Genomic DNA, 27,793 nt, shown 5'->3' with positions numbered 1-27,793 from the left:
ATGTATAACCGTGTACAACCTTATGTTGACCTCCCATATCATTATCTTTTCTTTTTTTTATTGGTTCCTACACGTGCATAGTAGAAGGTATGGCTGTTGGGGTCCACACTCGGTGACGCTCTGTGAGAGCTTTCTCGGCTTCATCTACCCAACTTGTTTCTACAGTTCCTATTTTATGTGGTCACAACCCACTCTAGCCATCATTTGAATCTTTGTAGATTTGAATTTCCTCGTTTAAAGATGGAACCAATGGTAGTGCTCACCTCCCATGATTGACATGGCGTGGCTTGGTGCCTTTTCAGTGAGAAATGCTTTGTAGGTGCTGTTATCTGTTGCTGACTCGCCCTGGTCCCACATACTGTCTAGCACTGTGTTCTCTAAATGTCATAGTCACCTGGAAAGTGCAGCACAGCTCTTCGTCCGTTTGTTTGTTGCTTGAGGCAGGGTTTCTCCATGTAGCCTTGGCTGTCCTGGACTGGCTTTGTAGACCAGGCTGGCCTCGAACTCACAGAGATCTGTCACACCTCCCCCCACACACACACACACTCCCCAACCCCCAGTGCTGGGATTACAGGTGCGTGGCCAGCTCTCCATCCTTATTGGTTACTAAATTTTAGTTATTTCAATCACTTAAAGTTGGCAAATCTCACTGGCGTACACAATCACACTTATCAATAAGAGCATCTGAACTGAGCTCGACAGCCTGTCCCTTCACGAACTGTGTGTCTGGGCACTCCTTTATCAGGGTTTTACAGAATGGGTTCTCAAAAACATTCACCACTTTTCTGGAAAATGTCAGGCATAAAGAGATGGTCATAGAATGGATCTGTAAGGACCACTGAGTAGACTGGTAAAAAGATTTCTCCTCAGCTCCTGGAAATCAGCCGAGTATAATTCCTGTCTGTTCCACTGACTTAAGCAGAGTCCACCCCAAGTGTGTCTAGAGTTGACGCTTTCATGTCCCTGTCTTTTTGATGAACTGCTTCTTTTAAAATTTACTTAATTTATTCAGATTTCATCTCAGTTGTTATCCCATCCCTTGTATCCTCCCTCCCTCCCTCCCTCCCTCCCTCCTGCTTTCACCCTATTCCCGTCCCCATGTCTGTGACCGAGGGGGATCTCTTCCCCCACTATATGGTCATAGGCTATCAAGTCTCATCTTGGTAGCCTGCTTATTCTTTCTCTGAGTGCTACCAAGCCTCCCCACCAAGGGGAAGTGGTCAAATATGGGGCACCAGAGTTCATGTCCGAGTCAGTCCATTGATAAACTGCTTTATAAGTACCAAGCCTCTTCCCCGCCCACTGTTCTCACACATACTTCCAGATGGTTAATTTCTCACTTCTCTTTACCTGAGATGATTAGTTAGTACTTCTGTTGTAATCCACTATATGCAAACGATAAAGAATTTACCTCAATTTACTGTCATCTTTTCATAATGTGCATCAGCTGTGAAGTCCTCAAATTTAAGGATGAAGCTAAAAGTTCTTTTAAAAGCCAGTGAGCCAAGCAAGGTGATGTGCATCTAAAAACCCAGCACCCAAGAGGCCAAGGCTGGGGGCAGAGCTGAGGATCAAGGGCCAGAGGCTAGCCTGGGCTACAAAGTGAGTCTCTGTCCAACCTAGTCTATGTAGAAAGACTGAAAAAAACAGACCAAAAAAAAAAAAAAAAAAAAAAAAAAAAGCCAATGAAAATCCGTTTGGATTTTAACTGAATTCTTCTAAAAAACAAAGTTGGCAGAAAGACACATTAAAATTCATTTCCAAATAGCATAAACTCTGGTATTTTATGTTAAACAAAACCAATAATCTAAACAATTCTGGACAAACTAAGTGCACATACAGACCAGGGAAAATGTCCAGTGCCTCGTCACCCTTGCTCCTCCCCTTAGTGACACTCTCCTTCTACAACATTCTTACATAGAGGACTTGGTGTCAGTTTGGTAATAATAAATGGCAAACGCTGGTGTGCCCTTTATATCCCCCAACCCCAGGGACATTCCTCTGCAATGTGGGAGGTGATCTCAGGGGCTCCCAGATTGTTCCATGCTCATAGTCATTAGTAAATTAAATATAGTCAGCTGCTGGGTTGTATGAGGCAGTGGATACAGCTTTGATGTTTATTTATAAGATAAAAGAAGGACGATGCTTGATAATAATGTAGAAATATTTAGAGTCATCAAAAACTTGCAAAATTGTTGCTTACAGTTGCCAGATTTCCTCAGTATTAGTTTTAAAAATTCAAGTTAGAGATTCATTCCTCAGTTAAAATTCAGAGAAAGTAGAGTAATCATCACAAAACAGAGATTGCTTACAGAAAAAAAGGCCTGCTGTTAAACACAAATCATTCTGAAAGTGTGTTAAACACAGATCATTCTGAAAGTGTGTTAAACACAGATCATTCTGAAAGTGTGGGTTCCCTGGCACTGTAGTGAGTGAGGGCATGTGTTACTAAGACAAATGCACTTCCATTTATGTCTTTTTCCTTTTGCTAAAACTATAGTCACAGCTACTAACACAGCATACTTTGGCCTGTTTTTTCGAAGCTGAAAAGCATGCTGGGATGTCCTGCGTCACAGCCTCCCTGGATGACGTTCTGTTTGAGGACACAGCCAGGTGAGTGGGAGTGCCCTTTTCCCTTGCTGTGCATTTACTGGTTCATTTGCAGCAGATGTTTATGGCCCCTTATCCACTTGGAGTCAAGGATCATATTTCTTAGAAAACAAGAAGCACTAGAGCCTCTCTAAATGAGTTAAAAAAAAAAAAACAAAAACAAAAACCTGGTGTTCACTTGTAGCCACTGTTTTGAGTACAAATCTAGTCTTGGTTTTATTAAGTAACTCTCAGCTTATGATGCATTGGAGTGTCAGGCAAGGCTGTGTCCTAGCATTCATCCTTAATGGCCCCTTTTTCCTACTTGAAAATGATAATAATAAGTCTCTCTGTGCTGGTGTGGTGCAAACAGTAACTCATGTGTGCAAATACAGTAAACTGTAAAGGAACTTTTTGTATATCGAGACTGTTTTGTTCTTTTCAATAAGCGAAGAGTAAAAAGTTGTATCTGAACCCTGTTTATCCTTTGATGTGAAGGCTGTCAGCAAAGGCAAACCTGTCTGCCTTTCTCAGCAGGAGACCTAGCTGGAGCAAAAGCAAGGTGTGATTTTTACATATGAGATGAACTAGCAAGGTGGCTGCTGCCTTGGGTGAAGACACTAGCTGCCTACAGCTGCCAAGCAGACAAGGTTAATGTAGTTTAGCCATCAGAGATCTTAGAAGAAAAATCACAGCAGGAAGTATAATCCAAGTGGCCTCTGTATCAGTTAAAATGATAGAGACGTACTCACTACCTTGCTGGTTTCGCCACCAGGCTCCTGTGGTGACAATGGCTTTGTTGGGGGCCAGAGGTCCCAGGGCAGCATCAGTCTTAGGCCATCCAGCCCAGAACACCTGAAATGTTTCCCTGTGGAGGTGGGACTTAGGGGACTGACCTACTTTGTCTAGGCAAAGTGGGGCAATCAGCGGGGGGGGGGGGGTGTCCTGGCAGCAGGAGAGGCTTTGGGACAGTTTCACCCAGTGGTTAGTGTTACCACAATCCAGGTGGAGCTGCTGAGTCCCATCATCTTCTCTGGAGACTTTGGGGTCTCCACTGGGAATTGGGATCTGTCATAGTAAGCTTTTTCCATTAAACATTTTAAATGCTATATTTATCGGATCTCTGACAAGTTTGAGGACCATTATCCATTAAGTATACCTGAACTAAACAAACTTTGCTTGTTTTTACTTACTTGCTTTAGGCTTAACTTTGAAAATATATACAGAAGGCTAAATAAAGCTTCTCCTTGAAAATGAATTACATTTGTACTTAACATGATTACAAGCATAGTTTTGAACGTATTAAAGAATTTGATCATTTATAAGATGACTGCACATTGATTTGCATGTCCCAATTATCCTTAATAGTTTCTAAGAAGTTAGCAGCTTTAATAAGACTAGGATTTTACAGTTTTATCCTTGTTAATTTTTAGCCTTAAAATTATAATTTTTGAACTGAAGCTTTTATAGTGTCAAAATAAAACTTTAAATAATAAATGTAGCCCATAGAGAGACTGGGAAGTTTATGAAGCCATAAATATCACAGATGGGGGGATTGGAAACCTTCTTCTATTTTAGTCTTTAATAGTAACACCACTACAGAATGCTACAACTTCGTATATGACTTAGTTTATCCACATAGTTAACGTTTAACAAAGTTAGCAAAGACAGAGAGGCTAGACATAAATCTTTAAATCAGTTATTGTGACTCTGAGTGGGCTTGAGAAGTTTATAAACTTTATTTGTCAAATATATTTTACTAATCATACATATATATATATATTTTTTTTTAATTTCAGGACAAAAAAAATCATAAGAACCTATCCTAATCCAAAATGTCCTGGGAACCTGTTATTCCTCAGTCTAAAAAGTAGGCAACCAGAGTCAATTGCAAGTTACATATAAACATGCAATAACAAATTAAGATTACCAATGTATAGATTTTTAATTATTAACGTTCTTGTTACAAGTTTAAAGATAACTTTTTGGCCTGCTCCCACCTCCCATATCCTCTCAACGGTCTTACAGATCCTGAAAGAAAGAAAGTTTCATTGTAGCAGGAATTCCGAACATCCATGACCTTGAATGAAGGAACAATTTTTCTAATGAAGAGCCAAGCAAGTGAGAGAAGTCAAGAGTTAAACATCTATAATCTCATTTATCCATTCTAATCTTCACATAAATTCTTCTTTTAAAATCTGAAATAACATGAGACATAACAGTAATAAATAAATTTACCATTTTTTTCCTATGGGGTATTTGATAATATCTGGAGCCTTAAGGTATGTCCACCAGCTGTTCCATTATTGCTTAGGTGGGCCCCATCCTTAGTCTTACTTTTTAGCCTGTATACCCCAGTTTCTCCAGAAAATACTTAAGACTTGTTGCAATTAGGACCTAGTTGCGTACAAGCAGTTGGAAGGCATACCTGGATTCTTAGGTGAAGGTCCAATGACCTTGCTTATCTCCTTTTGAAGGAATATTAACTATTAACAAGTCCGGCTCCGACTATTTTAAGCAAGCCTATCTAGAATTATTATTAAGAGATTTAGACAGAAGATTTTATGTTTATAACCACTTTATGTGTGTCTACTGATGGAGGCAGACATCATGAGAAGTTTAATAAATATCCTTTATCTTTCAATGTCATTGGATTGTAGAATAATATGCACATCTGTAACCTAGAGCCATTGAACAGAAAACTGTAACAACCAGACATCTACAGGGACGCAGAAAATGTTGGCATCTGGATGTTTTTGTTTTGTTTTTTTGTTTTACAGATTTTTTTTTACCATATCAATAAGCCTACAAATCTTAAGGCACAGAAACTTTATATTTTAGCTGTTGTTTTCTCTTTTTGTCCTAGAGTCCAGTGGCCTTTTGATTTAGGAAAGAGGTTTTGGGGGAAATTTTCAAGCAACTGTGCTTGGGTTGGAATTGGACTACCATATTCTTACCCCAGAATTAGCTTTTTAATACAATGGAGCAGCATAAAACAATATTTTAATATTAGCCATACCCAAAGGACACCTAATCCCCACAAAATCAAATCCAAATCCAATGATCAGAGCAGGAGACCAGAGCAAGCAGAGTACAAAGAAGGCTTAGCGATAGGAAATTCTGGGTGCAGGCCTGCTGCAGCAGTACAGGGAGCAGCAGGCACTTGGTAGTGCCTACCAGGATTGCACATCAGGGCTGCCTGCATCACCCCAGCCCAGCTGCTGGGGCAGTGGCCACAGCCAGAGCTCCGTGGCCAGAGACAGGAGCTAACTGGGAGATAGAGCTCATAGGGAACAAAACCGACATTTTTTTCACTTTTAAAAAATTGATTCATTTATATTACATCTCAATAGTTATCCCATCCCTTGTATCCTCCCATTCCTCCCTCCCTCCTGCTTTCCCCCTACTCCCCTCCCCTATGTCTGTGACTGAGGGGGGCCTCCTCCCCCTGTATATGCTCATAGGGTGTCAAGTCTCTTCTTGGTAGCCTGCTATCCTTCCTCTGAGTGCCACCAGGGCCCTCCTCAAGGGGACGTGGACAAATATGGGGCACCAGTGTTCGTGTGAAAGTCAGTCCCCACTTTCCACTCAACTGTGAAGAATGTCCTGTCCATTGGCTAGATCTAGGTCAGGATTCAATGTTCACTGCACATATATTCCTTGGCTTGTGCCATAGTTTGTGCAGGACCCCTGGGGCCCAGATCTGCCCATCATAATGTTCTTCTTGTAGGTTTCTAGGACCCTCTGGATCCTTCTATTTCCCCATTCTCCTATGCTTCTCTCACTTAGAGTCCCAATAGGATGTCCTCCCCCTCTGACCCACTTTCCTGGTAAGTGAAGATTTTCATGGGACATGCCCCTTGGGCTAATATCCAGATATAAGTGAATATATACCATTTGACTCTTTCTGCTTCTGGGTTAACTCTCTCATTATGATCATTTCTAGTTCTTCAGAAGCAGAGGATGTCAAACAGGAAGGCATAGAAGGGTGCCTGGTGTCGCTGTAGGGCTTAAATAGCAGGCTTCAGCTTCAGCAAGGGGAGGGACCGAGATGGAGCAAGCTAGATGAGCAAGCTCCCTGGCAGAGCTGGCAGAGAGGCAGCCAGGAGGAGTCTGCCTCTCAAAAATCCTGAAAATGTAGCATGCAGCTCCTGGCGATTTGGCCGTGTTCCGTTCAGCCCTCATCTCTGCAACAAAACTTGAAAACAGATATCCAACAGACAGCCGAGGACATCAGAAAAAGGCAGTAAAACAACACAATCAGGAAAACAAAACAAAAAACCAGACAAACTTAGGCATGGTAGCCACCTTCCCTCCTACAACAAAATTAGAAGGATAGTAGGGGATCCCTGTACCCCAGAGATGGGGTTTTTCATCTCATCAGATCTTGCCTATGTCTCTTCAAATATCCGGACTCCAAAACAAATCAGAACAACTCACTGTTGACTCCAAGCTTCAGAAGCACGCTGGCTGGCAATTCTTACCTTCAGTTTGCAAGTTTTGCACAGTTGCAGTCTGGGATCCCCAGACTATCAAGTCCACTTTAGACTTGCTCCCTTGGGAGCCTATCCCAGACCCCTGGCCCTGAGTCTGAGAGTCTTCCAGGCACCTCACTGGGGCCTCCAAATGTTATGGAATTTGTGAGCCCTGGGAAAGGACCGTAGTCTCAATACAGTTATAATTACAAGATTTATTGATTAGCTGCTAGCAAGCTGAACTGTCTCTGAGCCCAATTTGAGATTGTCATGAAGGAGAAATGTCGGGGACAACTTTTAAAAGGGAAAGCCATGCCTTCAGTATCTATGCAAACAAGTAAAACTGTTCTGTTCTGCCAAGTTGAGTGATTAAGGCAACTAAAAGCAATCCTTGGGTATCTGCATTATCAAGTTACAGAAACAAACAAACAAACAAAAGAATCCATCATACCATAATAAGTAAAGTAGAAACTGCTCATTGTTGGGGGTGGGGGCACTGAGGCCTGGTTACTGGGAATTTATATCCCGGGGACTGGAGTCAGAGACAAATGGCTGGAGGGTGCCAAGATAGGAGCCTAGCATGAAATTAAGCTGCTTTAGCCATAAAAATATGCTTCTGCAGCCCTTATGGAAGAACAATTCAAGTCAGACAATAAGATGAGAACAAACAGTATGGGGCGTCACAAGAACCCATGGCTGACCTGCGAGGATAATCAGCTCACATCTCCTCCCATCAAGACCCTTTGTGGCCTGTCCCATGTGTATTATTCCGAAGCTAATTCTAGTCACAACTTGTAAATAATTCAGTAAATACTCATGAATACCAACGTTCCTTTTTAAAACATGACACAGCCACAATCCCTGAATTTGAAATTACTCAAAGGACTCTTGTCCAGATAGTTAGGCTATCGTGGTCAATTGCTTTCTGTTTTAAGATGGCGTTTTGTTTTTGTTGCATCTGGTTTAGCATGTATAACGTTTACAAGCAATGGGTTCAAATGAGGAACATACATTTCACTCTGGCACATTTAGTTTCTATCACACTACTCCAAGGCTCCCTCCTTTTCTTACGCATCTACCTTTTTCTCTGATAATTACCCTTTACGTTAAAATATAAATGAGCATGTATTCATATTCTTTAAAAAATAAATTCCAATATATTATGTCACTTTCTCCACCTTTTCCATATAAGAGTCAGACCATAAAACCAACTGAGCAATGCGTACAGCGGTTCATCACTTTAACAGGTACTTTGGTATTCATTATAGAGATTCCTATTCAATTGGTCCTCGTCAGTAAGCTCTGAATTACTTTTGCCATCACAGATAATACTTCAATCTATGGATTTACGTGCTGCACGTTTATACTTTTGCGAGGGTATTTTTGGAATAAATCCCTAAAAACAGAACAGGTTGGTCAAAATGGAATTGCATGGGCCATTTTATTCAACATTACCTAAGTCCATTCTGGAGCATTTTGCATGATTTTTATCACTTTCTAAATTAGTTAAATTAACCTAAACATTAAGAAAAGTATACTGAAATACTGATTTGTTCAGATTTCCAATGCAAGAATTACTTGTTTAGAAATATCTAGCTATGTACATATGTAAATTACTTCCTTTACTTCTAGTTTTTCTGCCTGGATTGTTACAGATTATAAGAGATATAATATATAGGGCCTCAATATATACACAAAGCATTGAGTAGATATCGCCACTCTTCCAGGAAAACCAATTGATAATGCCTTGTAAACTGTCTTTAATGTATCGAAAGAAGCCTTTTCCGTGGTTAAAGTAGAACTAATTGTTGTTCTTTCTAGGAGCCCACGTAAGACCATGTTTCCAGGGCTTTGAGCTCAGATAAGAGCGGGGTTTGAACCCTGGCCCAGCTAGTTGTTGGCTTATATCACCGTTTAAGCCCAGTTCCAGTTGACAGTAGAATGAGAACCATCAATTTAACCAAACAGTTATTGCTCACTGAGTGCCATGCTCTTCGCTACTGTTCAAAGCATTTGGCATGCTGCCTGGTGTACGCAAGCATTCATAAAGCATTCATGCTGTCACTGGTGGGGCCACCCCGAGGAACAGTTCTTTATTTAAAGACAAAGTTTTCTGTTGTCAGTGAATTATCCAGTCATCCCTTTCTATGCCTCTGGACTTGGTGTGTTACTATACCTATGCCTCAAAGAAAAACTTGTCTTACTGAACTCAGCAGCCCTGACTCACTCACTATACCTTACTCCAACACCACCTTTAGTCAAAACTCAGTGAAGGGTATGAATTAGAAAGGCCAGTGATTCTTTTACGAAAGTCAAATATGCAAATAAACTAGAACGGAAAGAAGAGATTTTAGAGGGAGAAAGAAACCTTAAGTATTTTCATTGCCTGAGAAGAATCAGGAAGACAGAGAGAGAGGTTGAAGACTGGGAGAGGAAAGAGCTGGCATCACAGCCTGGCAGGTCACAAGGCGATGGGGTAGGGGAGAGGATACGAATACAAGAACATAGAGGGAGCTGTGACAAAGCGGTTCAGATGGAATCAGGTGGGATGGAGGGGCAGCGGGGGGCAGTGATGAGCTTGCCTTGAGCAGCTCTTAACTCCCACTAAGACGAAGGGACCAGTGACCAAAAGACTTGACCTCAGAGATCCCATAGCAGTGGGGAATAGGTTGGCGAGGAAAAGCTCTGAAGGCCCACGTCTACCTAGAAAAGTAACCAATGGCCTGTTTTGTTTGTTTGTTTGTTTGTTTGTTTCTGTATGTTTCCTGGTCTGTTTGTTTATTAACTAATGTTTTAAAGTATACATTAGTAGCACAGGTCTACTTGTGTGCTGGTCTGAATTTCCTATGGGGAACAGCGGCAACACACAAGAAGTATCTTATTGCAGGTAGGGCCACCTGTACACTGCCCTTGCAAGAGCTCTTTTCTGATTAAATAGAGGGAGACTGCTGACCTTATAAGAATGATCTGAGTGCTTAACATCTGTCTTGAAGGCCTGCCTTTGCTATTAGCTTTAACGTGAGTTTTTGATAACTGGGTGTTATCAGCAAGTTAGGGCAGAATTGCTTTATGCCACATGTGTCTACTAAATCTCATGAAATGTGCTAGAATTGCTGACACCTTCCTTTCTTTCCAAAAACAGAATTGGGCACATCATCACCATCAGAGCAAAAGTCACTAGAGCGTTCAGCACAAGCATGGAGGTGAGTGGCGGCATTCTCTTAGGTCTGCCTGTGGGAGCTCATGCCCTTATTGCTTTCAGAGCACAAAGGAAGATGTTTTAGAGCAATGCATACAGCTGATAAGGGTCCCGAATTTCAGAAAGTCCTTAAATCTGTAATCAGAGACACAATTGAAAACTAAGGGGTTGATGTTTCTCTCATTCAATCCTGCCTGCCAAGTTCAAGTTCACGGTGACGTCATCTACTATAGACGGGTACACACAAAGTTAACATGCAAGAGAAAAGGGCATTCTTCTTGTGTTTTGCAAACTATAGGTTCTATTTTTTACTTGTTTTCACAATATTATTACTCAAACTCTGTGTCTCCATCCCCTTACCGCCCCTCCCCTTGCAATGAAAAGTAGTCCATAAAAGGTAATAGGTACCTTTTGTAAATTGAAGTCTCCGGTGGGCTCCATGGATGTCTTATGGGTGGCGAGGTCTGCCCAGAGAGAGCTCAGAAGACTCCTAGCACTGTGAGCGAGTTGAAACTATCCACCCCAACAGTGCTCTAGGGTGGGGCAGTGTCCTCAGAAGTCATTCTCATCTGGCTTTATGAGATTCACGCTGTGCATGCTCAGGTTGGTATGAACCCAAAGAGCCAAGGAGATTCCTGCCCAACAGACTGCAGACCTCTGGATCTGTTCGAGTTCTGCTTCCTCAACTCAGTGGAACTGGGTTCCATTTCCCTTATGGTTATCTGGGATTACATTCAGGATGCCAGGAAATACTACATTCCTTTTATCTGTTTTCCTGTCCTGAGCGATCAGAACCCTAGTCACCCGTTTCTCCTATGTGGAAACAGTTGCCTCGTATGCTTATCTAGTTTCCAACTTTTTTTTTTTTTTCACAGAGTGTAACTCCAGTTTTACCTCCTTTTCCTTAACCCAGTGAATTCCCCATGCCTTGTCTCTGAGACCCTTGCTCATCACACATACCTCAGCCAACTGTCCTGGTAGCAGGCTGTGTCTGAACTTCACCACTCCAGAGTTGTAGCTGTGCTGTTCTTGTTTCATGTGTTATTTTATCTTTCCTTGTCTACGTCTCTAACATGAAAATTCATGTATGTGAGGGTTGTTTATAGAGGTGAGGAATATTTGGTTTCTATGTGATTCACTGTGATCCAGTTACGACTTACCATGTAAATACAAGATTTCTGTTGTAAATCGTTTAAATGACTTTAAGTGAGTCATGGATTATTGATTGTTTTTGCACATGGTATTCCTGGTGAGGGCGTAGAAATACATACACTTTATCATTCATTACTCATTGCTCAACTGAGATGCCCCAGGTTGCCTGTGCTTCTCAGAAGATAACATTATTTATCTGGCTTAGATATGAGGAGCGTGTTTATTAGACCAAATATAGGACCTTTTTTTCCCCCTGTGGAGTGCAAATTTGCAGAGCTAGCTCCTTTTACACAGAGGCAGAGACTCCTATGGCAGCACCCTCACAAAATGCCCCAGTCACTTGCTAACTGCCCAGGAAGAAAATAAACCAAGGAAACCAAGCCGCAGCTAACAGCAATTCTTCCCCTGTTATCATGGGGTTAAAAAAAAAAACAAAAACTCATGACTAAAGGTTAAAATAGTAACAGTTCCTTTCTCTGGTAGCCTGTCTTGTTATTGAGAGGGAATTCACCAGTAATATGACTTAAAATGCTTGTTGCAGCAAGACACACTTTTAAGAATTAGAATGCAGAACTTCAAATGGACCTGATAAATTTATAATGTATGTAAACATTGATGTGCATCTCATATACATTTAGAAAATACACATACAATATTATACTATGTATATGTGTAATGTTACATTGTGTATAGGTAATATAACATGTGTAACTGGAAGAAAATTGATCTAAAAATTAATAAGTATTTCCTCTGGCTAATGGATTCAATATAATGTATTCCAGGTAGGAAGGTCCCACATATTTTTTCCTGGTAAATATGTGTATACCTACAGTCAAAAGAGTTTCACTGGCCATCGTGTGTAGATCATCACTGAGATGGTAGTATCACTTTAAGATAAACTAAAATGCTGATGTCATTTTAAAACTGGAAGGCAAGCTTGGAGAAATGTGTAACTGAATTCAGCATGCTGCAGTTGAATCTGTTATCTAGATGACTGACAGCTTGTTTTTCTTTCTTTCAGATCAGCATCAAGGTCATAGTACAGGACAAGTTCACTGGCACCGAGAAGCTCCTCTGTGTGGCTTTCTCAACGTTTGTAGCTAAACCAGTTGGAAAAGAAAAGGTACATTTTCTACATGAAAAGATACCTTCTTGAAGCCAGATCCATAGGAATGCCTGCTTCAGAATTATTTTTTTCTTACTGTAAGACTCATTTACCCAAGATTTTTTTATTCATTGGTATTTATTGGTATTATTCTGTGGCGACATCATAGAATCAAACGGAGATCTTCTGACAGGAACACCTTAAAGGGGAAAAAATACCAAATTTATGAAAGAGTAAAAACATGGTTTTAAATTATCTGGAAGTCATATCTACTTCTCAAGAATATTGCTTACTGGGTTAGTTCTGTTTTTGGTTATGGAATTCAAAATGAAGTTGAACTGTATATATATATATATATATATATATATATATATATATATATATATATTTTTTTTTTTTTTTGTTTTTTTTTTTTTTTTTTTTTTAAAGCAGGAAAAATCTGGCAAGGAGTTGAAAGCCATGGTCCAATCATTTTTTTAGACCTTCAGGAAAATAGCAAAGTTGCTGACTTAGTGAAGTTTAAAAATAAACCTTAGGGCATCTGGGCTGAAAACACCCTTGAAAGAAATACTGTGTCCTCATACACTGCCTAGCTCCCGGCCAGCCAGAACTAAGATCTACAGCACTATAGGATGTCACGACTTCTTTTTGTTGCTTCTACTTAGGGAGAGGGTATGTAAGGGAAATCAACACATTTGAAAGATGTAACGATTCAAATTAAAATGTTGACTACTTCATTCAGGAGCCATCAAACAACAGCCAAAGTGGCTTTTCTTGCCAATGGCAGGGTCTACTGCTTACTCCTCCCTCATGTTGACATCTTCCTCTGCCAACACAGCTGGGGCAAAGCCATGATGCCACTGCAGCCAGCAAAGGTGGCCGCTGACCATGCTCTACAGCTACTCTAAACCTAGGCTGATAGCCCATCTGGGCTAGACTAGCACCATGATTGGTGGCAGGTGGCCCCACAGAATGTTGTCACCTGGAGTGATTTCCCTCCTATAGACCTCACTTTAAATGTGCTGCAGGCAAATCCCCATTGCCCAAGGGTGCTGCCTTCCAAACTGAGGTGGACATCTGCTAATTATGTCATCTAAGAAAATGAAGGACAGCTTTCTGGTCATAAATTGGACCTAGTAAATCTTTGACCAAGCATCATAAAGACCCAAGGATCATGAAAATCTAAGCAGTAAGAGAGGTTTGGCAATGTTTAGCTTCTTATTGACTTTATCAAAATCTTTAAACTCTTCAGAATAAGACTGTTATGTGGCCTGACACAGAGTTCCCACACTTGACAGCATGGTAGGACAGAGTACACATCACCACCCATTGCTTTGTCTGGAAGAAGAGGCCGTCTTTTACCCCTCCTGCCTCAGACTTCTCATTCTGGATTTAGGAACGAGTGGAAGAGGCACATAATGGAACATCTCCCACCCCTCTCCACAGAGACAAGAACTGGCTCCCAAGCACCATTCTGGGGAGCCAGCTACCTTATGGTGCTACTGTAACTGACTACTTCAGTCAACATAAACTGTAAAGCACCTAGTCCGGGTCAACTCAATCTTCCAGTTGGCACTTTCTCATCCTGTAGCACATCATTTGGAGAGACGCATGAAAGGCTGTGGTTTGGGTTGAACCCCCAAGAAATTCCAGGACCTCTGCCCACAGTGAGTTCATCCCAGGATGAACCTGGCAATGATTAACTAGATTTGGTTCAACAGTCGAACAGCCCAAGTAATTAGAAGGCCTCACAAGACTGGGCTGTGTGGAAGGCAGTGACACAGCAAGAGAAAGAGGCTGCCCTCAGCCACCCTCAAAGGGCTTCACCTTCCAGGCAACACTGGCTCACAAGCTCATTTTCAGGCACACATAATGTACTCTGTGGGATACGAACCAACATGATGGATGCAAGGGTCTTCTTTGCTTGGGGAACAAAGGTTCATGTTTTCCAGGTCACCTAAATTCTGCTGACCATGCAGCCAAAATGGGACAATGCGAAGAGTCACTGTTAATCTATGCATTCCTGACAGGTGACATAGGCCAGCTCAGAGAGCTTTGGACTTTAAACAGCACGTTAAGAGTCACTAGATTTTTTTCACCCTTATCTGGGTAAAGGGTCAAGTTCAGACTGCAGGCATCCTGGAGCTGCCAAGACCTTTCTACCCAGGGTCAGTGCATGCCCATCTGTGGGGGAGCTGGAGCCTGGACACTCTTGCATTCGGGGTCTCTACAGGGCAGCTGAAGTGGTGCGCTGACATATTGATTCTTTGTTTGCCTATTAGACACTGTTTTGATGAAGTCCCCAAATTGGGGATATCTATTGGTACAAGACAGTTTTCTCTAGAATCCCTTTATTACCTACCCTTGATGTCTCCATTTTGCAAAAGACAGGTAAAATTATGAATTAAAAAGTCAGTGGAATTACAATCCCACACCTCATTCATTGATTTCATATTTTATAGAATTGTATATTCTGTAATTGCACTGAAAATTATAAAATGAGAAAAAATAAGTAAGGATGGCTTTCAAATGAAAAATAAGAATGGCTATTTTGATCTTCTGATAGAAAACATTTAATGGAAACACCAATAGATAGTCCATTTACTTGAGTTTAAAAATATATATATATATAGTATGCCATCTGCTTTTGCAAAATTTACATTGGGCCTCTTGTATTCTAAGGAGGCCGAGAATGACAGAATTCTTTTCCTCTAGGTCCTTTTAAAACCTGTCGTGCTTCAAACGGAGCAAGAGCGTGTAGAGCATGACCTGGCATCGGAGAGAAGGAAAGTCCGGTTACAGCACGAGAACACCTTCAACAGCATTATGAAAGAAAGCGGCCGCCTCCACGGTGAGTACATCTACACACAGAAAGTCTCTATGGCACTGGCTCGATGGTAAGTCTACACACAGGAAGTCTCTATGGCGCTGGCTCAATGGTAAGTCTACATACAGGAAGTTTCTATGGCGCAGGCTCGATGGTAAGTCTATACACAGGAAGTCTCTATGGCGCTGGCGCAGGAAGGGGGCTTTCTTACAGCACCGCTTGATCACAACGCAGCTTGGATAACGCTATGTCTATTTTTCAGACAGACCCAGCAAGTATAGAAAAAAGGGACTGGCTATTCAGAGTATACACGGTGGCCTAGGCTTCTAGGCTGGGATTTCTCTGAAGGAGAAAGTGGGGAACAAGAGATGAGGTCTTGGTGGTTATTAGTGAGCAAGCCCTTGGAAGCACAATGGAATGAAGGAGTGGTGACCATGGCACATTGATATGGAACCTCACAGGTCACTTAGCCCATTCTCATCTAGGACTTCATAGGAGCCATATGCATTCTCAGTAGAGACGGAGACTGTAAGCAGGAAGAAGCCTGCCTCTGCCTCTGCCTCCCAAGTGCTGGCATTACAGGCGTGCACCACCACGCCCGGTCCTACATGCCTTTCAATGAAGAACTTTTAACTTAACTCTATCCTATCAGTTTGCTCTTCATTGCAGAACCATTACTACCACAACTGAGAAGCTTTTTTTTTTTTTTTTTTTTTTTTTAATTAAAGAACGAACAATGGATTCTGCTATTTCAGGATGTGATAGGCCATGGAGTCTGTCTACTTCCTGCCTTAGGTCTCAGAAAGGCTGTTCTTAGTCAGGACACATATCCTAAAGGAAGATAGGCAGATCGTCCTTACTAAGCTGAGGGATCTATATGTAACAGCGGACTGCTTACGCTGTCCTCACCCTCTGATGGCGCAGTACTACACCGAGGAGCGTACAACGGAAATGAGTGTTGTATGGATGTTGGGAAGGTTGATTCCAGCTTCCATATTTTCATAAGAAAAGTGAAAAAGATGAGATTAGGTTTTGTAAAAGGATGGTTGGAATATATTATGGTTCCATTGAATCACTCCGGGTGGGACAGGATTAAAGTTTGAGCTATTTTAATTGCAATTTGTCAATACAAAATCAGATCTTCAGAGTGTTGGCCCAGTTGATCCTTTCTGGATGTGAAGGATGAAAACAAGAGCTGGAATATAATGACCTGAATTCAGGTCAAAGTTCCTGACCAAAAAAAAAAAAAAAAAAAAAAAAAAAAACAGAACAAATGTGAACTTGCCCAAGCAAGGTGATGAAACAATATATTAAAAACATTCATTGGACAACCATTGAACTTGGTCACTTGGATTGCAGAATGAGATCTGTTTACTAGACCTAGGGCTAGTCAGGTCTGTGACCTTGACTTGTTCTCTGGATCTTCAGTAGCTCTACTTTTTTCCCCCATTGATTAGCAATTATCTACAAGAAGACACACTCCATATAAAAATACTTATCCTCAGTGTACGACTGCGCTCATGGCATAGCTGACGCCTGTATGCTTTTAACCTGACCAAGGGGAGATTCCCACATTCTCCTTGTGTGCGCTCATGTGTCTTCGTGGGAAGTGAGTGACTTTTCCTATAACCGCCCCTCAGAAAAATATCCTGCTATTTTACAATATTTCTCAGAGTCTATAACCCTCTGTTAATTTTTTTGTTTTGTAATTATTTTATAATCATTTAAAAATTGTATGTGTGCAGGGTAAGGCATTTAAAAGCATGAGAAGATAAACAGTTTGAAGTAAGTATTCCTCTCACTTGTCGTACATATAGCCATGCACAGGCTCTGTTAACACAACAGTTAAATAGTTAGGCACTTAGATTTTTATCACTTTATAATGTGACTTATAGGTATTTTAAGTAAACAAAGTTTAATGTTTTCTTTTGAATAAAAAGATCCATGTGGACAAGCAATATTAAACTGAAAATATCTCAGCCAACACTAACTCATCATGTTTTTAGAATTTCATCTAATAAAATTAAGTTTGCAATCAGAGAGCAGGGTCTGGTGATGTGCACCTGAATCTCAGATACTCTCCATGCTGATGCAAAAAGATCGCTTGAACTCAGGAGTTCCAAGTCAGCCTGTACAGCATAACAAGATTCATTTTAAAAAATTCTTAGAAAACTGGGAATAAATAGAAGTTAAAGAGGTTAAGAATTTACGTGTCTTTAAAAGTTACCCAGAAAACAAACCAGTTTTGTTTATAGCGATGTGGGAGACTTGTTGTCTGGGGGAAATCTAGAATTTGCATGCAGGTCCATCTCAGCACTCAGATAAGGAGCGAAAGCAGAAAGGTCAATGGTGCCTCGAGAATACCAAAGAAGCAGAGAGAGAGACTGTGCTAACCTGACATTAGCTCTGGGACTCGAAAGTACCCAAAGCCGCAGACTGTGGCAAGAACCAGACACTTGTCTTAGGTGGAACGGTGAACCAGGAAATCGTGGAAGCTGCAATCACCCCCAAGGACACTCCACGAATCCACTTACAAAAGCCCCCCAACACCTCTCTATGGCCCCCAAACCTCACCTCCCACGCCGTATCCCCACATCTCCGCAAGCCCCTTAAGAGAGCACAGGCGTAGTGCCTTTCTGTCTCAGCATCAGCCCTGGGTGGCACAGGAGAATCGTTCCCTTTTAGAATCCAGACCCAAGTTCCTCTTCCTGCAGACTTGGTCCTGGGTAGCAGCAGATCGGTGAGCTTTAGTGTGCCGTGTGTGGTATTCTAGCCCCACTACGGTCAGTGACAGCATATAAAAGTCCACTGTGAAGAAGAGTCTCCAGTCCAAGTTCAGGGACTTCCACAGATAACTTCCAGGCAATAGGACTCCTAATAAAAATATCACAAAAGTCTGCAGGGGGGGTCCACTAAGAACATTGCGTGTAAGAAGATAATGTAACAAGAAGGAATATGAGGGGCTTCGAGTGCAGCCTGACATTTGAGTGCTTGCCTGTCAGATGTGAGGCCTTGGAGTTGATGCACAACTCCATTACTTGATTAAATGAGAAAGGAAAGAGAATCAAGCATGCCTTCAAGAACAGAGCTGATCTAGAAAGTCTAACAAGGAAGTAAGGAGACTGTCTACCAAAATATCTAAGTAACTGGTCATGGTGTCTCACGGCTGTAACCCAAGCATTTGGAAGGCTGAGGCAGGAGAATCACTGCAAGTTTGAGACTGTGACATAGGCAAGACATGGAATAGATTAAGGCTATGTAAGGAGTTTAAAAGCAGCTTATACTACAGAGCTAAGACTCCATCTCCAAATAAAGAAACCCCACCTACACACATTATATATGTATGTGTGTGTATATATATATATATATATATATATATATATATATATATATATATATATCATATAAATGGTATTTTCTGTCTGTCTATGTGAGTGAGTGTGTGTATGTGAGTGTGTGTGTGTGTGTGTGTGTGTGTGTGTGTAGTGAGAATCTAACATTCATTAACTAAAGTTCCAGTGGTGGGATAGATGCGAACAGTATAGGCATTTAATGAAGAGAAAGCAAGAATATTTAACACACATATGAAAGGATGTTGGACCTCATTAGTACTCATTGAAATGCAAATTATAACTAACATGCGATACTATTTCACACCTACTAACCTGGAGGACTTGGATGTTGATTATACTGTTTAAGCAAAGGGGGAGGATTTAAACCTGTTGTAAGCAGCAGATGGGATGACCATAGCATTTCCTTGAAGTATTGAACTAAGAGGAGGGACCACGATGTGCAATGATTCAGCAAAGTCAAGTTCCCTTATTCACTCAACAACTCTTTGTTCGTGCAGGTATTTGAAAAATCAGCCGAGCCAATCATTGTGCATGCATGCGCATGCAGGTGCCCACACACAAACGTATGCACGTATAGTTTTATTTGTGCGTGTACATATGTGTATGCAGGCATGCATGTGACTGTGTGCATAGAGAGGTCAGTAGCAATGCTTTCTCAATCGCTTGCCATCTTAGGTTTTTTTTTTTTTTTTTTTTTTTTGAGACAGGGTCTGTTACTGAACCAGGAGCTCACCAGTTTCAGGCTCAGCCAGATTAGCTGAATGGCAAGCCCCAGGGACTTTCCTGTCTCTTTCTCCTTGGTCCAGGGGTTGTGAGGTTACAATAGAGCATCAGCTTTAATCTGTCGGTTCTAGGGGGATCAACTCAGGTCCTTCAGTTTGTTCAGCAAGCGCTTTACTGAACAAGCTGTCTTCCAGCCTTAGTTACCACGTGTTTTTGTATAAGGAAGGCATCTCTGTGAAAGACATCACTGATACGATCCAAGAAGGATAGAAGTTAAGCGGGAGGGACATGGTCGGAGGTGGGGGGTGGGGTGCAGCAGACAGAAGAGACATGTGGAAATGCCCTGACTTTGAAGACAATTTTCTTCACAGTAACTGATAAAAGCCCAAAGTGCACAACAAAGAGGGGGAGACCTGGTTAGGGAGGCTGAGAGTCACACAGGCTGGACCAGGACAGACAGCTTGTGGGTCACAGGAAGCATTTGAGACTTCATCTAGAACAATGGAAGCTGATGTTACATTTCTAGAAACGATGGAAATGATTCACAGAAGGAAGAGGGAAATACAAGAAGTAGCTCATCAGTTAGCCATGAACCGGAAAAATTCCCTTATGAAGTAGAGTGAAAGGTGCCTAGAGCCATGCTCTGGTCAACTAGAAGCGACTGCTCTGGGAGCAACCCATTTCCCGTGAATGACAGCTAGCTTTGTATGAACACTGCCTGCTGAGCTCTGCTAGGCCAGCAGACTGTATGTAACCGGTGTATGTGCGATACTGGGAGATGCCAGCAGCATGACCAAATGCATGGTACTGTTTTGCACCCAGAGCAAATGGTTTCTCCATTGTGGAGAGCAAACACCTGTCTGTAAACGAAACACCTGATTCGTAAGAAGCAGAGGACATGAGGACAGGCAGTGGCACATGTGTCTTTTCTGCTGTGACCTCACCTGGGAGGCCACATTCCCATGGTGCCGGTGCCACACATTGACAGAGACTTCTCTGACTTTAGACTTCTTTGGTTTAGAGGCCTGACTGAGGTTTAACTGACATATTATAGATGGTCCATATATTTAAAGCACAGGACTTGAGTTTGTGCAGCTTGACCCAGAATGCTGGAAGTAGATGCTTTTCAGTTGAAGGTCACTCTACAGAACCCACTCCTCACATCCTTGATGTAAGGTTTTAAGGACAGTGCCGTCTTTCTGAAAGTACCAGAGTTGTGGTTGCGGCCTGGAAGGGCAAGTCCAGCGAAGGGCCACTGGCTGACCCTAGTGTCTCTGCTGTCACCTCACAGATCCCGTTTGTAATGAAGAAGGAACAGCCACCACCAAGGCCACCTCTGTTCAGAGCATTGAACTTGTCCTCCCGCCCCACGCAAACCATCATGGAAATACATTTGGCGGACAGATTATGGCATGGATGGAGACTGTGGCAACCATTTCTGCAAGGTTCTCAGTGTTGGTGCCAGGGGATGGAGGTGGTGGGTGTAGGAAAAGTGGCGTGAGGTGCTTTTCCTTTTTAAAACTACACAAAACCCATGAGTGTCTATTTTATATAGCCTTTCTCACTTTGTGCAGCAATTCAGGCAATTTTTGTTCCTCTGAAGGAAAACATTGAGCTTTTGATCTGTGGATCTAATTAGTGACCAGGGAAGCTGCAGAATAAGTGACAGCAGCATTGGTTGTCATCACTTGTGCCCTACCCCAAACCCCAAATCACAGTGTCCTGGGACCTTTGTCAGGGTGGCTATGACACTCAAATGACAGCCAAAGTATTAGCTTGCTTTTGGAGAGACTTCCATAGAGGACACGACCAATGACAAGGAACCGCCACCTTCAAGAAACATGCAGTTTGTTGCCCCAAATGCCTGAGGTTGTGTCCAGAACCCCTCCAGGCTAGTCCTCTTGAGTCAAAGGAGTTGTTTACTTAAAACACAGGCTGCTTGCTCCTCCCAGCGAAGCCATTCAACAAATCAGGTGTTGAAAAACTATGGAGGACGCTCATCTCCTCTGTCCTCTTCCCCTGTTTCTTTAGCCGCCTGTGTCACGGGCATCCCTTTCTCAAGTCCGTGGATATGTTTAAGTTCCGGGGACCATCCACAGTTGGAGACCGCCTTGTCTTCAGTGCCATAGTCAACAACACATTTCAGAACAGGTAACGTGTGCCGCGTGCGCCAACCCAGAGCCATACGCAAGCCCTGCTCTCACGTCCTCGGGAGGGCAGTGGGACAGTGTGGGGGCTGCCTCACAATACCCTCTAATTATTTTTTAAACTTCTCCCCTGTCTGTGGACACACACTTTAGTCTTCTGTTCTGTGTGTGGTCTCTTCATAGTCAGGAAAGTGTAATGAATTGTTTTGTCCCTCAGGGTATGGGGACATCCAGCTGGTATCTGCTGTCCTAACAGAGTTTCTAGTTTTTCCTCTCAGAATTCATAACCTGCCTTCCTTATGACAGTGAGTCCAGACCACATCCTAATTATTTTTATTTATTATCTTTACTACACAGTGAAAGGTTTCATATAGTATTTGTTCTCTTAGATGTAAAACAAAGGGGGCGTGTCTCTGTTTTCTGCCAAATTTCAGCTCTTCATTCTTTTAAAATCATAGAACTATTAAGGAAGAAAGCATGTTTTGAGCACAATTTAACTTGCCTTCCCCATGAACTAACTCTGTCAATGAATGCGTGTTCACAACAAAGTCCCACTTGGGAAGGAAAATGGAAACCTACACTCCTACAGTGCCCTCCCTCCAAGTGGATTTTTAGCAGCTGCACAGCTTTGCTGATATAAGGGAAAAAGACCAGAGCCCTTGTCCTCCTGTTGCCTGGTGGGAGGGAGGCCGGCCAGGCCCTGATCCTCCTTGCCAACCTGGCCTGCATCCCCCTTGCAGTGTGGAAGTTGGAGTGCGTGTTGAGGCCTTTGACTGTCAGGAGTGGGCCGAGGGCCGAGGCCGCCACATCAACAGCGCTTTTCTCATTTACAATGCTGTTGATGACCAGGAGGAACTCATCACCTTCCCCAGAATCCAACCCATTTCAAAGGTCAGTTGTCACCATGTGAGCTTCAGTGATCAGCCCTGTGGGCACAGAGCCCCATGCAGCCCACCACTGGCTAGAATCTCCACCGGCTTTTGAAAGAGGCTTGCTCTCTTCTGTGCCTATGTACAATGGGCCCATCTCTTTTCTTTTCTCCCCACACCACTCTGGGGATTGGCTGTGATGGTGAAAGCCCCAGGCACCCATCTCTACAGCCAGATGACGCTTTCTGTGTCTTGCTTCTGCATCTGCTGTTGTGCCTGGACATACTGGGCATCCTGTCCTTGACACTGCACCACGTTCATGGAAACCTGTCTTTCTCATGCCGGAATCAACTCAGTGCTAGTGCTCACCTCCTCTAAAAACCCTCACGTGAAAGAAATCTGTGTGATTCTAACAGCAGAAATGAAAATACTCTCCACCTTGAAAAGGAAATGAAAATATTGTCAAAGTCATCTAACAGCTCAGACCTCGCGAGGAAGGTGTCCCGGAGACATGGAGACCCAGTTAGTCTAGGGAAAGGAGACTGAAGGATCTTAGTGCTAAAATATTAGAGATTGATTGGCTGTATTCTTTTTTATTTTTATTTTTTAAGGACGATTTTCGACGCTATCAGGGAGCCATTGCACGAAGGAGAATTCGCCTAGGCAGGTAAAGGACACACAGTGCAAGGATTTTATGGGCTTTTCTCCACCTGACAAGCCTCGTTACAAAGAGCCACTGCCTGGCGTCCCTGCTCCCCACATAATGGGAAAGGAAAGGGCCTCATGTTTCCTAAAAGTTAAAAATAGTCCAACCCGGAAATGGTTCTTCTCAATTCTCCCACCAAAGGGCACATTTTTAAATGGCTGACTTCAAATCCAGAAATTTCTATGGGTCATGTATTAAGCATAAGAAGAAAAAAAAATCATTACTTTTTTTTTTTTTTTCTTCAGGAAATACGTTATTTCCCACAAGACAGAAGTTACTCTCAGCACACCGTGGGATACCAGCAAAAAGGTGACAAGTGATTTACGGTTTGGAATGCTCTGTGTAAATGCTACACCACCACAAAAGCAGAAACCTCCTGGGTTGGCAGATCTGTTTTGTCCTGCAGGGGTTAGATGACAAGGTGACTGCATCGCCCTCCATCTCTAAATAATACCAAACAAGTCATCAGTTGCTGGGCACTTTATCATCAGATTTGAACTCTGTAAACAGATCCCCAGTTCTGACCCAGGACAGTGTGTCTCCTTCTGGCATGGGACATTTCAATATGGTGTCTTGCCTCAACTTGCAATGAGTGACATGCTTATAAACATGGACTTTTATAGAGCAAGAAGGATTACATGGAGTTAGGGAGATGGCTCAGTAGCTAAGAGCACTGGAAGCTCTCCCAGAGAGGGTCTAGGTTTAACTCCCAGAAACCATAAAGAGGCTCGCTCACAGCCATTTGTAACTCCAGTTCCAGGAGATCTGCTGCCCTCTTTTGGCCTCCATAGGCACTGCACACATGTGCTGCATAGACCTGAATGCAGGCAAACTATCCATATACATAAAATAAAAATAAACCATTTTTAAAAAGAAAATTAGTCATTCAAACAGTTTTGACAGTGAACTCCAACGTGGGATCCAAGTCACATTGAAGGGCTCAGGATACCGACTTGACACATCCAGACTTCATGAGTGCTTAGTTACCTTGTACCTCCAGCACTGGCCATCATTGAAGCTGAAAACACTTGATCCCAAATATATATATCAAACACGTAGTTTTAAATGTTTTTGTGCATTTTAGGGTTCCCTAAGTAACACCAATGTGGAGGCTCTCAGAAATCTGGCATCCAAAAGCGGTTGGGAGATTACCACCACCTTGGACAAGGTATGCTTCCAGGGTTTGTGCTGCAAATTAAAGTTAGAATGCTGGTCACACTTCTGAGGGCTCCTGCTGCTGTGTTTAAGAAGTGGACTTCCTTCTAGGCCTGTGCCTTCCTGCCGGGAGACTTAGAGCACTCTCGTACTCCTGCCTCCCAGCAGACCTGGGTTCTCACATCCCACCTCTCACCTCTCCCTCCCCCCATCTCCATCCACCCAAACCTGAGGATCTTGAGATCTTGATGAGCCAGGACAAATACTTCTTCATAAATCCTCTCCAGACTTAATGAATTTTCTTCAGTAGTTCATTTCATCATGACAGTTTTGTCTTTGAATTCTTTTCTGTCTTGTAATGTTTCATCCACAGAGAGTTGACATTTACACCTTACATTACAATTTAGCTTTTCTTTCTTTCTTTCTTTCTTTCTTTCTTTCTTTCTTTCTCTCTTTCTTTCTTTCTTTCTTTTCTCTTTTCTTTTCTTTTTTTTTCTTTCTTTCTTTTTCTTTCTTTTTTTTTTTCTTTCTTTTCTTTTCTTTCTTTCTTTCTTTTCTCTTTTCTTTTCTTTTTTTTTTTTTTTAATTTTTCAAGACAAGGTTTCTCTGTGTAGTCTCAGGTGTCCTGGACTTGCTTTGTAGACCAGTCTGGCCTCAAACTCACAGCAATCTGCCTGCCTCTGCCTCCCGAGTGCTGGGATTAAAGGCGTGTGCCACAACACCTGGCTCAATTTAGGTTTTCAATGATCCTTTTCTCCAAACAGATAATAAACCTTTCATGAAGGAAGCCTTGCCTTGATTTCTTTGTATCTCTCTTAGCATCTTCTACAACTTCGCATACTATCAAATTGAAATAAGTGTATATCATTTGGGCCTTTAGAATATTGGAAGTCTTGGGAGCCAGTAGCTCTAGGGTACACTTTGCTCACCCACTGTATTCCCAGACCATGGTAGTGCCTGACACTTGGAAGATGATTGACACTGACAGCTTTGGGGGCTACCTTTGCTGATGAGACATCACCCTAGAAAACAGGAGGACCAGGTTGTCCTGACTGTCCTGGGATAATCCAAGTTTGCACCTGTTGATCCAACACAACTTCAGCCATGCCTTTATGTTTCAGTGCAGATGAGAGCCAGACAGGCTCTTGGAATTCCCGTCTTGGAATATAAGTAAATTTGAAGGCTACTTTCATTGTCATGTTCAGTTCTGACTTTGACTTCTGTGCATTTCCTTTTTGTTGTTTTGATTATTCCCTTGTGCTCACTGTTGAATTTTTCTAGGGTCTTCCTTAGGCCCTTTAATTCCAGCTGGTGGCCATGTCTACTGTGCTCAGTGATGCAGGAACAGGTTTAAGAGCTAAAGTACCAGATTCTCAATATTGCTCAGAATAGGTGTCTAAACACCTTCTTTTCTTTTCTTGTTATGGTATCTGTCTCTTGGTTTTTTTCCTAGTTTCTGAGCATCCTAACCCCAACAGTCTTACTATGCAGCTGGCCCCGAACCCAAGGTCTTCTTATATTTTCCTCTCAAGAATTTGGATCACCAGTGTGTACCACAGCCACTCTTTTATTCTTATTCTTAATGTAATTGGATTAGAAGTCTGATATTTATAATAAAATCTGACAATACTTACATAATATTCTTTATATAGTACAGTAGAGATAACTAAAAGCAATGCAAGGAGCAAAGGAGAAATTTAGAAACAGCATATATGCATATAAAACTGCTCATGAATAATATAAGGTAGTTCATAAACAAAGTAGGATATTGTACTGCACAGAATGACAGAATATAACAGCAGAGGAGCCCAGAGGTGTGTGGTTCTTATTTCTTGGAGGCAATGTCATGAGTGAGGATGAGGAGAGTTTTCTAGGCAGTGCATCATGCATAGCTTGAGTTGTGTCCTCTACAGGGGCCTGGCCTGACAGGCATGGAGTATCTAAAGTCTGAGAATAAATGAGCAATATGATGAAAACAAAAATGATATGGATTGTCCAAAAATCATCTGTGGGAAAAACCCCTGGTGTAGGAAGCAAACCAGAGAGGATATTTCCTCAAAGAAGCTGAAGTAGGGAACAGATTAGGCCCAGACTACCACCTGCCCACCCTCAGCCCCTTGTCATCTATGGCATCTGGCGCCTTCAGAGACCAGGCCTCTATTAAAAAACCAGCTTCCCTTTTCTGCCTATAATGTAATCTCAACACAGATTTACCAATTGGTACAAAAAGTCTAAACTGACTAGTTATTTCATCTGAATTGTAAAACATCTAAACAAAGACGGGAGCAGAGTTACTGTGATGAAAACGGCTCCACTACCGGACTCTGCACACACTTGCTTCTGTGAGTCTGGAGCTACGTAGTTAAGCTTCATTTCCAGGACTAAACTGCACAATTGCCCCAAGCACTGAAGCTGGTTATGAATTCAGTCTACCTCCATTTTCAGGGGCAAAGGGAAGCCATGTTCTTAGGGAACTGTGCTTGGAGACGCTGTCCGTGAAGCCAACTCTGGCTGGATTGGTTAATGTCCACTGCTGTGACAAGACAGCATGACCAAGGCAACTCATAAAAAAAAAAAAAAAAAAAATTTGAATTTGGGTAGGGTGGGGGGGCACTTATGGCACAGAGGGTTAGAGCCCACAATGGCAGAGCAAAGGCACACTGGGTGATAGGAACAGCAGAGAGTTCACATCTCAGCCTCAAGCCGGAGGCAAGGGGAGCACACTGGAAGAGGCACGGGCTTTTAAAACCTTAACCCTACCCCCAACGACACATCTTTTCCAACAAGACCACACCTCCTAAGCCTTCCCAAAAAGCCACCAACCAGAGACCAAGTATTCAAATGCCAGAGACTTAGATGGAAACATCTCATTCAAACCACCACCATGGTTTTTCTTTGGCAAACTTAAAGAGGGTTAAAATTGGCCATGGTCTTTCTGTCTCCTTTGCATCTATGGCATTGGTTCAGGAAGCAGGCAAATGAGAAAGACTTCCTGCTACCTTCTTCACCTTATCATGGAAGGAAGAGATGTCTTCACTTATCCATTATGGATCTTGACACTGAATAAAGTCAGTAAGCTCCATCTACAAAGGTAGAATTTAACGGTAGCTACTCCTTTTGGCTCAAAGACAAAATGTGTCTGGAGAGCAGCTCACTGGAAAACTGTAGTTTAATATCCTAAGGTCCTCACAAGAGCAGACCACTCCCTGGGCCACTGAAACAACCGGAACTGGCAGGAGCCCCTGCTGAAAGTGGGTGTTCTGAGATCAAGGCGTAGACTGCCTGGTTGCTTACGAGAAGGGAAAATTAGTTCCTCACTGCTCGCCTGGCTTCTAGAAGCATGCTGGTGAGCCTTACATTCCTTGGCTTGCAGATGCATCACTCTGCCTTCATCTCCACACAGCGTCCTCCCTGTGTGCATGTCTGTGTCCAGCTTCCCTTCACTATAAAGACGTCAGTCATGTTGGGCCTACCTTACCACAATATGACTTCA

The 27,793-nt window shown here is 42.4% G+C and overlaps 1 protein-coding gene across 1 annotated transcript in view; it reads left to right on the top strand.

Moving 5' to 3' along the window:
* Acot12 (acyl-CoA thioesterase 12) overlaps positions 1-27,793 on the top strand; it is a 39,725-nt gene that overhangs the window by 6,358 nt on the left and 5,574 nt on the right. The window contains exons 2-11 of the mRNA XM_051172400.1: positions 2,544-2,613; positions 10,207-10,267; positions 12,437-12,538; positions 15,236-15,371; positions 20,715-20,868; positions 21,455-21,574; positions 22,311-22,461; positions 23,051-23,106; positions 23,391-23,454; positions 24,230-24,313. Of these exons, the coding sequence (XP_051028357.1) occupies positions 2,544-2,613; positions 10,207-10,267; positions 12,437-12,538; positions 15,236-15,371; positions 20,715-20,868; positions 21,455-21,574; positions 22,311-22,461; positions 23,051-23,106; positions 23,391-23,454; positions 24,230-24,313 (998 nt within the window). The remainder of the gene's footprint in view (positions 1-2,543; positions 2,614-10,206; positions 10,268-12,436; positions 12,539-15,235; positions 15,372-20,714; positions 20,869-21,454; positions 21,575-22,310; positions 22,462-23,050; positions 23,107-23,390; positions 23,455-24,229; positions 24,314-27,793) is intronic.

Source organism: Acomys russatus, chromosome 30 (genome assembly GCF_903995435.1).
Source record: "Acomys russatus chromosome 30, mAcoRus1.1, whole genome shotgun sequence".
Classification (NCBI taxonomy): Eukaryota; Metazoa; Chordata; class Mammalia; order Rodentia; family Muridae; genus Acomys; species Acomys russatus.
The sequence above is the reverse complement of the archived record's forward strand: the minus strand, read 5'-3'. Positions and strand labels throughout refer to the sequence as shown.